The sequence below is a fragment of the Alosa sapidissima genome, chromosome 9, assembly GCF_018492685.1.
Source record: "Alosa sapidissima isolate fAloSap1 chromosome 9, fAloSap1.pri, whole genome shotgun sequence".
Taxonomy (NCBI): domain Eukaryota; kingdom Metazoa; phylum Chordata; class Actinopteri; order Clupeiformes; family Clupeidae; genus Alosa; species Alosa sapidissima.
In genome coordinates, this window is record NC_055965.1 from 37,871,063 (window position 1) to 37,883,562 (window position 12,500).

The window sequence follows — 12,500 nt, forward strand, 5'->3', positions numbered from 1 at the left end:
TGCCGGAACTTTAAGAACGAACGATATTTTGCGTTCCGAACCGGTTCAGGACCGATATGTTGGTGGCGGAACGCATGCAAGAAACGTTAAACATAGGCCTACCTGAACCGTTTGGAACGGAACGTTTGAAAAATAATTTCGTTTTCAAGCCCTGATTAGCACTGAATATCACTGACACGTATTACTGACACGTTATACCATTATAGCTGAAATTACCACTGAATATTACTGACACAGTATAACAGCATAGCTGACATTACCATTGAATATAACTAACACGTTATATCATTATAGCTGACATCACCAGTGAATATCACTGACACATTATAGCTGACATTACCACTGAATATAACTGAAACGTTATAACATTATAGCTGACATTACCACTGAATATAACTGACACAGTATAACATCATAGCTGACATCACCACTGAATATAACTGACACGTATTACTGACACGTTATATCTGATTGAATTTGATGGAGAATTACACTCTTTTTACATCATAAATACGGTGTGCAACCATATAGAAACAAAATTTTTCACATGGTAATATTATACATATTTAAAAAGTGGATAAATGGACCCAAGGTTCAAACAAATTGTGTCATTTGACAAATTCCAGATTGACAAGGGAATGGTAGAGCAGTGTCTATGCTCAGCTTGCCTTTAAGAGCACAACTCCTTACATTTGTAAGGCTTTTGTTTTTGTTCAGCAAGTTCCATGGCCATGTTACATCCATAACGTTTTATAGGAAAAGTTTATGCTACACATACAGTGTTGATGCGTATGTCAAGCCGATTGAGCATTTATTCAGATATCTTGATATCAGGCATAATTGTCATGTACATGCAAGCCATTCTGTCCACTAGTTAACTAGTGAGCCATTTCTGTGTGAACTAGTTAACTAGTGACAGCCAAAATGCTCACTAGTTAACTAGTAAGGCCCACATTCTCTCTAGTTAACTAGTTCATATGTTTCATATCTTACTAGTTAACTAGTAATGCTCAGCATGTTCACTCGTTAACTAGTGGACACTGAAATGTGCACTAGTTAACTAGTTTAAAGACTTCTATATTTTACTAGTCAACTAGTAAGGTACAAAAATGTTTACTAGCTGACTACTGAATGTCAAATTCCCACTTGTTAACTTCGATGTAATTTGGCCAGCCGCTTGGGCATTTATTCTGATATATTGATAACATGCAAGCCATTTTTGTCAACTAGTTAACTAGTGAGCCATGTTTGTGCACACTAGTTAACTAGTGAACACATATTAGTTTCACTAGTTAACTAGTGAACACATATTAGTTTCACTAGTTAACTAGTGAGAGCCAGAAATGTCCACTGGTTAACTAGTAAAGGCCAAAATGCATACCAGTCAGCTAGTTGAAGGCTTTTGCCTCTCACTAGTTAACTAGTGACAGCCAAAAATGTGCACATGTTTACTAGTGAAGGCAAAACTCCTCACTAGTTAACTAGTTGGAGTAGGTCAATGTCACTAGTTAACTAGTGAACCATAAATTGCTTGCTAGCTAGGTGATGGCAGCAGGCTCACTAGTTAACGCATCCTTTGTCCAAACTAGTTAACTAGTGAGGTCATAAATGTATACTAGTAAACTAGTTGAATTCACACTAGTCAGCTAGTGGCGCATAATTAAAATTAGGAGGCGGAGAACTCTGGAAATTGAGGCTTTCTATTGGCTCCCTATGTCCAAATAGAACATGACAACCAATTACAGCGCATAATTTCACAAAATCCCACCCACAACATTTGCATGTGGCACACAAGTTAACATGCTGGCCAAAGGAACTTTAACTAGTAAACTAGTGGCTTCAATGTGACACTTACATGTAAACTAGTGAAGGCAGAACTGCTCACTAGTTAACTAGTGAAGACACAAATGCCCACTAGTTAACTAATGAGGTCTAAAAAGTGTCACTAGTTTACTAGTGTGCACCAAAACACCCACTAGTGAACTAGTGATGGCAATTTCCATTCGACTAGTTAACTAGTGAGGTGCAAAAAGTGTCACTAGTTTACTAGTGTGCCCCAAAATGCCCACTAGTTAACTAGTGAAGGCCATTTCAGCCCCACTAGTTAAGTAGTGAGATGCCAAAATGGTCACTTGTTAACATGTAAAGGCCAAAATACCCACTAGTTTACTAGTGAGGGTGTTGTGGGCCTTACTAGTTAACTAGTGGCATGCATATTTTGTTCACTAGTTAACTAGTTACACCTAAAAAGAGAAACAAGCTGACCGTTTTTGTCCACTAGTTAACTAGTGGAACAATTGAAGTCTCACTAGTTTGCATGTGTGGCAGTGAAGCAGCTTACTAGTTAACTAGTGCCTGAAACGGCTATTATGCAAATTCTAATGAGAGGGTGGGTAGAATACTCCTATTGGGTATTATGTAAGAATCCCACCCAGTCTAAATGTAAACATACTGTTCATCAGGTCCTGATGGATGCCCCTAGTGGCTAAAGTGACACACTGCTCTGAAACGGTACTTCAGTATAGATCAGTGATCCTCACTATTTTTTTCACAATATACATATAAATATCCCACAACAAAAAAAAATAACACATCCAAAACAGCTAAATATATACAGCCAATGCTTAATAACGTCCTTTCACCTTCATTATTTGGGTGAAGGAAGAAGTATAATCCAGATGTTTGCGTTTTTGTAGTGCAGTATTGTATGTTTATGAAGCACATTTGAACAAATATATTGGCTGTGTTACCACATACAGCCTACAGTGGGTCCCATTTAGATATGGCCACATAGCACATTCGCGCTTTCCGTGATACACACATAGACAGTAAAAGATACACGCAGCTGCGTGAAATGTATTACAACTTATCGCCACAAGGTGGCAGTATAAGTCCGCTGTAGCATTGCCGGTAAACAGGGCAGCGGAGTGCATTCAAAGGCGTTGCAAGTGGCAGTGAGATACTGTAAGCAGAACGAAACTAAAGATCACCTCGTTGAAGTCATACAGTAGACTAGGCTAAATCAGAGCCTACTTTTGTTTTTATCAAGCTGGGGCCAGAGATGATGGCCTTTGGCGAACAGTTTAGGCCTACTCAAAATGAGTAAAACCAAATTTGGCGAAATCTCGCCAAAGCTGCATGCGAGCCACCAATAATAGCTTGACGAGCCGCATGTGGCTCGCGAGCCGCGCAATGAGTAACACTGGTATAGACAGTAAAGCAGAGCCTGCAGTATGCAGTATCTCATATTCTGTCAAAAACCCCATGCTTTAACAAGTGAGCTCTTAGTGATCCACACCAAAGATTCAAGGGATCGATTTTAATATTATTCTTTGTTTATTGTTGCTAGGCAACTACAGACATAAATGTATCCATTCAGTCACGCTTTTCTGATTAATAACTGAAAAACAAAAGATTGTACACATTAACTGCACATGGTTTCAAAAGTAATTAAAAGCTCAAAGATCAAGAAAAAAACTTCATGCACTTCTAAGGAATTGAACCCTGGTCTCCCACATGATGTCTTGCTGCTTAACCACTTGAGCTAGTCTTGCCACATCAGCAATGCTATCATCTATGTTCATGTTACTGAAACGTTTTGTTGCTAGGCAACCATATACAAATGCCTCCAGTTTTATCGCGATTTTCAGACTAATAACTGACAAATTAAAGATTGTAGACATTAACTGAACGAAGATTACAGCAATACACCACAACTTTGTCACTAGACATGTTATCAAAACATATTTTTATGCTCAAACGATCTTAGTTTATAAAAGTTTGCTCTTAGAACAGCCTGGACGAAGTCAGCCATCTTTTCTAGGTTTCTGAGTCCTAAATGGACCAATCAAAATCCTTTTTCCGTCCTCTTCATTTGCATGCAAGTGCGACATTGCGCACTAGTTAACTAGTGGCCAATGTTACGTCCCACTAGTTAACTAGTTGCACAAAATGCCAGCCGTTTGTGTATTTATTCAAATTCCACTAGTTTACTAGTGTAAAGCTAGTGAAAAGCATTATAATGCAGATATGCTCACTAGTTAACTAGTGAGCATGTCCTGTTCCATTACTAGTGAACTAGTGAGGCCAAACATGTCAACTAGTTAACTAGTGAAGGCCAATTTGTCACTAGTTAACTAGTAAGAGTACCTTTTGCATTACTAGTGAACTACATAGCTCCAAAAACAGCCACTAGTGTGTGTCTTGTGCGCACTAGTTAACTAGTGAGCTGCTTCACTGCCACACATGCAAACTAGTGAGACTTAAATTGCTCCACTAGCTAACTAGTGGACAAAAACGGTCAGCTTGTTTTGTGTTTTTAGGTGTAACTAGTTAACTAGTGAACAGAATATGCATGCCACTAGTTAACTAGTAAGGCCCACAACACCCTCACTAGTAAACTAGTGGGTATTTTGGCCTTTACATGTTAACAAGTGACCATTTTGGCATCTCACTACTTAACTAGTGGGGCTGAAATGGCCTTCACTAGTTAACTACTGGGCATTTTGGGGCACACTAGTAAACTAGTGACACTTTTTTACACCTCACCAGCTAACTAATCGAATGGAAATTGCCATCACTAGTTCACTAGTGGGTGTTTTGGCTTTACTAGTAAACATGTGCACATTTTTGGCTGTCACTAGTTAACTAGTGAGAGCCAAAAGCCTTCAACTAGCTGACTGGTATGCATTTTGGCCTTTACCAGTTAACTAGTAGACATTTCTGGCTCTCACTAGTTAACTAGTGAAGCTAAAATGTGTTCACTAGTTAACTAGTGAGCCTTTTGACTCCCACTAGTTAACTAGTGTGCATATTTTGGCCCTCACTAGTTAACTAGTTCACACAAACATGGCTCACTAGTTAACTAGTTGACAAAAATGGCTTACATGTACATGACAATTATGCGTGATATCAAGATATCAGAATAAATGCTCAATCGGCTTGCCATAGATGCGACAATGTCCATAGTGTCTATGCAAAGCTGATTTATATCAATGTAAAGTGTGATGATCAAATTGTGCCCCTTTCTTACTTTTAAAACCTTTTAAAACCTTTAATGGTGCGTTATGGATGTGACGTTATGGATGTTACATAATGTGAATTTACAAGACTGGAGACTTTATTATACCTCAAAGCCGATAAAACGTCTGTTCTTTTCAAAGATTATTAGGTTGATCAAAACCACTGGGAGGCCTTGCCTAACCATTAGCAAAACAAACATAATATTAAAATACCTCCAGTGATTAGCCTAGCCATAGCCTATTTTCAAGTGGCCTAATAACGAAAATCTGAATGATTATCATCCCGTAACTGTCATACTGTTGTTGTACAGTAACTGGATTATCGTGTTAGCTGGTGAAGATGGCTGACTTTGTAGCTGGAGTTAACATAGCAACCTCCTTCTGTTGCAGATCTGTTCAGCCTGCCGTTCACGTCTGCTTAACACAGTTTAATTTTAAATGTGACACATTTATACGCCAGCATTTGAAGTGTCAGGTCCTCTGTAGCTAATACCCACAGATTAACATACGGCAATAAACTAGATGTACTGCATAGCGGTACAAAATATGACCGCCTCTCAGTCCTGCATATTCTCTTCGCAAAAATAAATCACGCTTGTCAATTTGTCTCCATCTCCTACTCCTGCAACTCATGTGCATGTAAATGAGTGTGTGCATATGTGAGTTTGCTTTTGTTTATAAGAGTGTGTGTGTGTGTGTGTGTTTTTTTTGTGTGTGTCTGTGTGTGCATGTGCGTATGCGTGCCTGTGTTTATGTGTGTGTGTGTGTGTGTGTGTGTGTGTGTCTGTGTGTGTGCATGTGCATATGCGTGCCTGTGTTTATAAGTGTGTGTGTGTGTGTGTCTGTGTGTGTGCATGTGCATGTGCGTATGCGTGCCTGTGTTTGTGTGTTTATGTGTGTGTGTGTGTGTGTGTGTGTGTGTTTGCATGTGCACATGCGTATGCATGCCTGTGTGTGTGTGTTTATGTGTCTGCATTCATGTGGGTGTGTGTTTGTGCATGTGTATGTGTGTGTGTGTGTGTGTGCTTGCCTGTCTGTATGTGTTTATGTGTGTGTGTGCTTGCCTGTCTGTATGTGTGCGACTGTGCGTGCGTGTGTGTGTGCGTGTGTGCGTGTGCGCGTGCGCGTGCATGTACTTTATGTGTGCAAATCACAAATGAGTGGGTATGGGTTAGGTTGATGCGGGCTCTTGAGACTAACATACCATAAATATTTTGTCATCTTGGGTGCAACGGTTCAGGTAGGGCTAGTTATTTAAGGGAGTGGCCACTAAGTTTCATGTTCCCTGGTGTTTCAGTAACCCGGGAATCACTGACCAAAATTGATGATGGTAAAAGAAAAAAATTAATTTATTTTTTATATTTTAAATGACGTTGTTGTCCTGATTCTTCCTGTGGATCTTAGTGGGCACTGAGGAAGCAATAATTTCATCGCTAGTTTTTCATGATTACTATTTCAATCGTTTCATATCAAAATTCACTACTTAATTATGTGTTTTATGTAGTTTGTCGAGGACTGGTTCAGACACGTCACATCCATAACGCCAGTTTTTCCTACATAATGCATTACGAAAATGACGCATAGTTTCAAAAACACACTTTTTGTGTTCATTCAAGTCTCCTCCATGCTACATATATCATAGTTTCGGCAGTTTCCTTCAAACAGAGTTTGTAGAAAACCTGTAATCTCTCACAAAAGTGTGTCCATTTCATGTCACATCCATAACACTGATAAAATGCCTTGTATTCTTGAAATGAATACAATGATGAAATTGATTATATGACATTTGAGGATTTCTAAGTATTCAGAGGACAGAGGTTGTCACATCCATAACGCTGGAACTGCCCACCACTGAATATAACTGACACGTTATAATAACTGACACGTTATAACATTATAGCTGACATCACCACTGAATATTACTGACACATTATAACATTATAGCTGACATCACCACTGAATATAACTGACACGTTATAACATTATAGCTGACATCACCACTGAATATAACTGACACGTTATAACATTATAGCTGACATCACCACTGAATATAACTGACACGTTATAATAACTGACACGTTATAACATTATAGCTGACATCACCACTGAATATAACTGACACGTTATAACATTATAGCTGACATCACCACTGAATATAACTGACACGTTATAACATTATAGCTGACATCACCACTGAATATAACTGACACGTCACATCCATAACGCTGTACACAATATACGTTATAACATTATACAACAATTGGGTTCTATGGAACTATTTATTTGTTTCTGATTGGCCGAGAGACGTTCCATGCGTTGGAATATCCCTCATTATAACATTATAGCTGACATCACCATTGAATATTACTGACACGTTATACCGTTATAGCTATACGGCAACATTATACACCAGGCTACAGGCCTACCTGAGAGATACTAAGCATGTTTTGGCGTGGTTTTGTTAGTTTATCTATCTATAAGGACGACGCCAGCTTACCTGAGAGATATCAAGCATGTTTTGGTGCGGTTTTGTTACTTTATTTATCACATGAGCTGTGTGTGTGTTATGTCTCTCAGATCCACAGCAAGCTGTTCTTGCCCAGCAGCAGCAAGCCATCGTAAACCAACAAGCCATTATCATGGTACGTGTGTGTGTGTGTGTGTGTGTGTGTGTGTGAGCAGACCATAGACTGATGCTCAAAAGAGTATACTTAAACTTATACTTAAACTTATACGTGTGTGTGTGTTTGTGTGCAGGCACAGCAGATGACCATGCAGGCCATCGCCATGGTGACGAGTCCCGTGACCAGCCCTCCAGTGTCCCCGCCCACCAGTCCCCCACCGGTTCCGTTTGGCGTTCAGGCATTCCCTCCAAGCCCCTATGGCCCCGCCCACACCAGTCCTTATGGCCCCGCCCACACCAGCCCGTATGGCCCCGCCCACACCAGCCCGTATGGCCCCGCCCACACCAATCCCGACGTTCCCGTTCATCTCAGTCCGTACGCCCCCAGCACCAGCAGCACCACCACCACCACCACAACAAGCCCTCAGGTCAGTGTGTGTATGTGTGTGTGTGTGTGTGTGTTTGTGTGTGTGTTTTAGTGTGTGTGTGTGTGTGTGTGTGTGTTATTTAGTGTGTGTGTGTGTGTGTGTGGATTTGTACCTGTGTACCGGTATGTGCTTCGTGTATGTGTGTGCGTGTGTGTTCTTTCTGCATTGATGCCTTTGTTTTTGTTTCAGGCCCAATCATCCAAAGTTACCATGGGAACAAAGCCTGCTCCTGTTCCCACCAACAGGGACAGGGACAACAAACCCGTCAAGAAGTTTGGTAATTTCATCAAACACCACTTCCTGTTAGACCAACACCACTTCCTGTTAGACCAGCACCACTTCCTGTTAGCCCAACACCACTTCCTGTTAGACCATCACCACTTCCTGTTATCCCAGTACCACTTCCTGTCAGACCAACACCACGCACTACCTTCTTATAGCACAACACCATTCAAGAACTTTAGTAATTGTGTCAAATTACCAAATCCATCTCTCTCTCCATCTCTCTCTCTCTCTCTCTCTCTGTCTCCATCTCTCTCTCGCCATCTCTCCATCTCTCTCTCCATCTCTCTCTCTCTTTCCATCTCTCTCTCTCCATCTATCCATCTCTCTCTCTCTCTCTCCATCTCTCAGCCCCAGTGGCAGTAACTGGTCCCATGCGTGCAGCCCCCTCTGGTGGTGAGATTGTGAAGTCGTCAGTGGTGAACTCAGAACACATTGTGCCCAGTCACAACATCAAAGACATCATCCGCCAGTATCAAACGCCTCCACCTGCACCGCAAGAGATACGCAGGTACACACGCACACACACACGCACACACACGCACACACACACACACACACACACACACACACACACACACACACACAGGCGCGCGCGATAACTTTTCGAAAACTGGTTCCAAGGTGGGAACTTTTGAAAACCCTGTTTTTTATGGAGTCAGAACAACGACATAAAGATTGTGTGCCCAATATGATTTGCACAAGTGTAGAACCGTTTTTTCTGTGGAATTAATTTGTCTGTGTGCAAAAAAAATGTGTACCTGCAGAAATATTTTGTGCACTTGTGAAAAACATTTGTCCACAGGGATTTAGTTTGAATGTGTGTGGAACAGCTTTATAGCTACAGGCATGGGAGAAGTGCGACATCTATCTTTCGTGTGCAAACTGGATCTACGAAGCTACAAAACTTTTTTACAGACACGAATTTTGGCAGTGTTTTGTCGTCGTTTCTGAAGAGCCAATCAACACATTGCATCGCCTACTGACTAGCCAATCAGGGGACGTCCTGCGTCACATCTCTCGACCAGAGTCGGCAGCAAAGATTCTAGAACAGAGCTGGTCGGCAGGCACAGAGCTAGCGAACTTAGGTCGTAAATCTAACAAGTTATGCCTTTTACAACAAGGCTTTTGATGGAAAAGTGGTGTTTAATTTCCATAATCTTTGTTTAGTGAACGCAGAAAACCGTCAGTTTGTAGGTTAAGCAAGAAGAATCAAGAATTACGATCTTTGAGTTTGTTTATCGTAACCTAGCAACCGAGGCTTTAAGTGTTAAAAATGATTGCAGTTTCAGTAGCTGTGCTGTAGCACAGTGGTTAGAGGAGTGAGCTTTGATCTACGGATCTTTGGTTCAAGTCCAGCATCAATCATTCTGCTAATGTTAGTTTTGGACTGGATATTTACATCTACTGGCCTGGCATATGCACTACAGCGCCATCTACTGGCCTGGCATATGCACTACAGCGCTTTCCCCCATTCTCACATTCTCTCTCTCACAGGAAGGAAGGCAGAGGATTTGTGAAGAAAAGGAATCCCCATGATGAGGCCATGCAGATCCTCAAACCTCAGATGGACAACCCACCCCCACCTCAGGTGGGTAACACACACACATACACACATACACACACACACACACAAACAGACACACTTGTATAGACACAAACACACACAATTACACTCACACACAAACACATATAGCACCTCTGATACATATCTGTCTGTCTGTCTCTCTGTGTGTCTGTCTACCTGTCTCTGTCTTTCTGTCTATGTCTCTCTGTCTGTCTGTCTGTCTGTCTGTCTCTCTGTGTATCTGTCTACTTGTCTCTGTCTGTCTGTCTATGTGTCTGTCTGTCTATGTGTCTGTTTGTCTGTGTATCAAAGTCAAAGTCAAAGTCAAAGTCAGCTTTATTGTCAATTTCTTCACATGTTCCAGACATACAAAGAGATCGAAATTACGTTTCTCTCTATCCCACGGTGAAGACAAGACATATTTTACCAATTTAAGTCCACAGACAAACATAACATTCAAGTAAACAAAAAAGTAAGTAAATAAGAGGGCACATATAATAATGAAAAAAAATAAGAGCAGCAAAATTTGGTTGAAATTGTGCATAGACAGTCAATAAAATACTAGTGCAAAGTCAGGCCAATAAAAGGCTTGGGTAGTTCTGTTTGACCTAAGTAAGAAAGAAAGTGACATAGTGGTGCAAGTTATGTAAGATATATATATGTCTATATGTCTGTCTATGTGTCTGTCTATGTGTCGGTCTGTCTGTCTCTGTCTGTCTGTCTAACTCCTGACTTTGTCTTAATCCATGTTGTCATGGCGATATGTTGCTACTGCAGAAGAGAGACCCTGCCCCTTCAGCCACATCCAGACCTCAGCCAATCAGGAGCTCCAAACCGAGAGCTCCACCCCCTCAACTTCCCAAAACAGAAGGTACACACACACACAGACTCTCTCACACAAACACATTCACACACACATTTACATACACTCACACTCTCTCTGCCTCACACAGATCACACACAGATCACACACACACACACACACACACACACACACACACACACACACACACACACACACACACCCATCTTTCACAGTAAATATCTGATATATATATAAATATGTATGTGGTGTGTGTGTGTGTGTGTGTGTGTGTAGTATCCAGGGACTTGCCGGTGGAAACGGAGAGCATTCAGACTCTACTTCACAGGAGCAGCACCGATGATTACTGCACATACACCAACGTACCCTGGAAAATCTACCTCAGGAAAGAGGTAGGTATGTGTGTGTGTGTGTTTGTGTGCACGCGTGTGAGTGTGTGTGTGATCGCGTGTGTGGATATGTGTGTGTGTGTGAACATGTTTGTGTGTGTGTTTGTCTGAGTGTATGTAAATGTCACCATGTGTGTGTGTGTGTGTGTGTTAATGTTTGTGTGTGTATTTTTGTTTTTGTGTGTGTTCTTCAGTTTGCCTTTTGTTGTTGTGCATTCTGCAGATTTTTTATCCAAAAGACAGTTTGAATAATCCACTGGTGTTGGACCTCATCTTTAAACAGGTAATGTACACACACACACACACACACACACACACACACACACACACACACAGACACACACTCTCACACACACACTCTCTCTCTGCCCTGTGTAGGTGGTGAACGATACATTTTCGGAGGCGTGTGTTCGTATCACCAAAGACGAGAGACAGAAGATGAAGGCTTTGCTTGGTGAGAAAACTACAATTCCCAAGATGTGTGCGTGTGTGTGTGTGGGTTTGTGTTTGTATCACCAAAGACGAGAGACAGAAGATGAAGGCTTTGCTTAGTGAGAACTACAGTTCCCAAGACGTGTGTGAGTGTGCGTGCGTGTGTTTATGGGAGTTTATCTGGTAGCAGCATAGGAGAGAAGGGCTGACTCCAGATCAGCTTGGTGACTCATACTGTGCTGAGGTCAGTGCTGTGTGTCTGTGGGAGTTTCTCTGGTAGCAGCAGAGGAGAGGAGGGCTGAATCCAGATCAGCATGGTGACTCATACTGTGCTGAGGTCAGTGCTGTGTGTCTGTGGGAGTTTCTCTGGTAGCAGCAGAAGAGAGGAGGGCTGACTCCAGATCAGCATGGTGACTCATACCTGTGTGTCTGTGTGTGTTCAGGATGAGTGTGTGTTTATTTTTATGTTTTTATGTTTCATTGTGTGTGTGTGTGTGTGTGTGTGTGTGTGTGTGTGTGTTTAATAGCTCAACACAATATAAAGCCTAATGTGGACGTTCAGGATGAGTGTGTGTTTATTTGTATGTTTTTATGTTTCATTGTGTGTGTGTGTGTGTGTGTGTGTGTGTGTTTAATAGCTCAACACAACATATAAGTATAGTATAGTATAAGTATATATACTTTTTTGATCCTGTGAGGGAAATTTGGTCTCTGCATTTAACCCAATCTGTGAATTAGTGAAACACACACAGCACACAGTGAACACACAGTGAGGTGAAGCACACACTAATCCCGGCGCAGTGAGCTGCCTGCTACAACGGCGGCGCTCGGGGAGCAGTGAGGGGTTAGGTGCCTTGCTCAAGGGCACTTCAGCCGCGGCCCACTGGTCAGGGCTCGAACCGGCAACCCTCCGGTTACAAGTCCAGAGTGCTAAC

At 41.6% G+C, this 12,500-nt stretch overlaps 1 protein-coding gene across 1 annotated transcript in view; it reads left to right on the forward strand.

Moving 5' to 3' along the window:
* Nucleotides 1-12,500, forward strand: part of myo15ab (myosin XVAb) — a 143,526-nt gene that overhangs the window by 84,790 nt on the left and 46,236 nt on the right. The window contains exons 37-45 of the mRNA XM_042103536.1: nucleotides 7,599-7,663; nucleotides 7,779-8,072; nucleotides 8,262-8,349; nucleotides 8,706-8,865; nucleotides 9,852-9,945; nucleotides 10,699-10,792; nucleotides 11,021-11,136; nucleotides 11,357-11,416; nucleotides 11,512-11,587. Coding sequence (XP_041959470.1) covers nucleotides 7,599-7,663; nucleotides 7,779-8,072; nucleotides 8,262-8,349; nucleotides 8,706-8,865; nucleotides 9,852-9,945; nucleotides 10,699-10,792; nucleotides 11,021-11,136; nucleotides 11,357-11,416; nucleotides 11,512-11,587 — 1,047 coding nt within the window. The remainder of the gene's footprint in view (nucleotides 1-7,598; nucleotides 7,664-7,778; nucleotides 8,073-8,261; nucleotides 8,350-8,705; nucleotides 8,866-9,851; nucleotides 9,946-10,698; nucleotides 10,793-11,020; nucleotides 11,137-11,356; nucleotides 11,417-11,511; nucleotides 11,588-12,500) is intronic.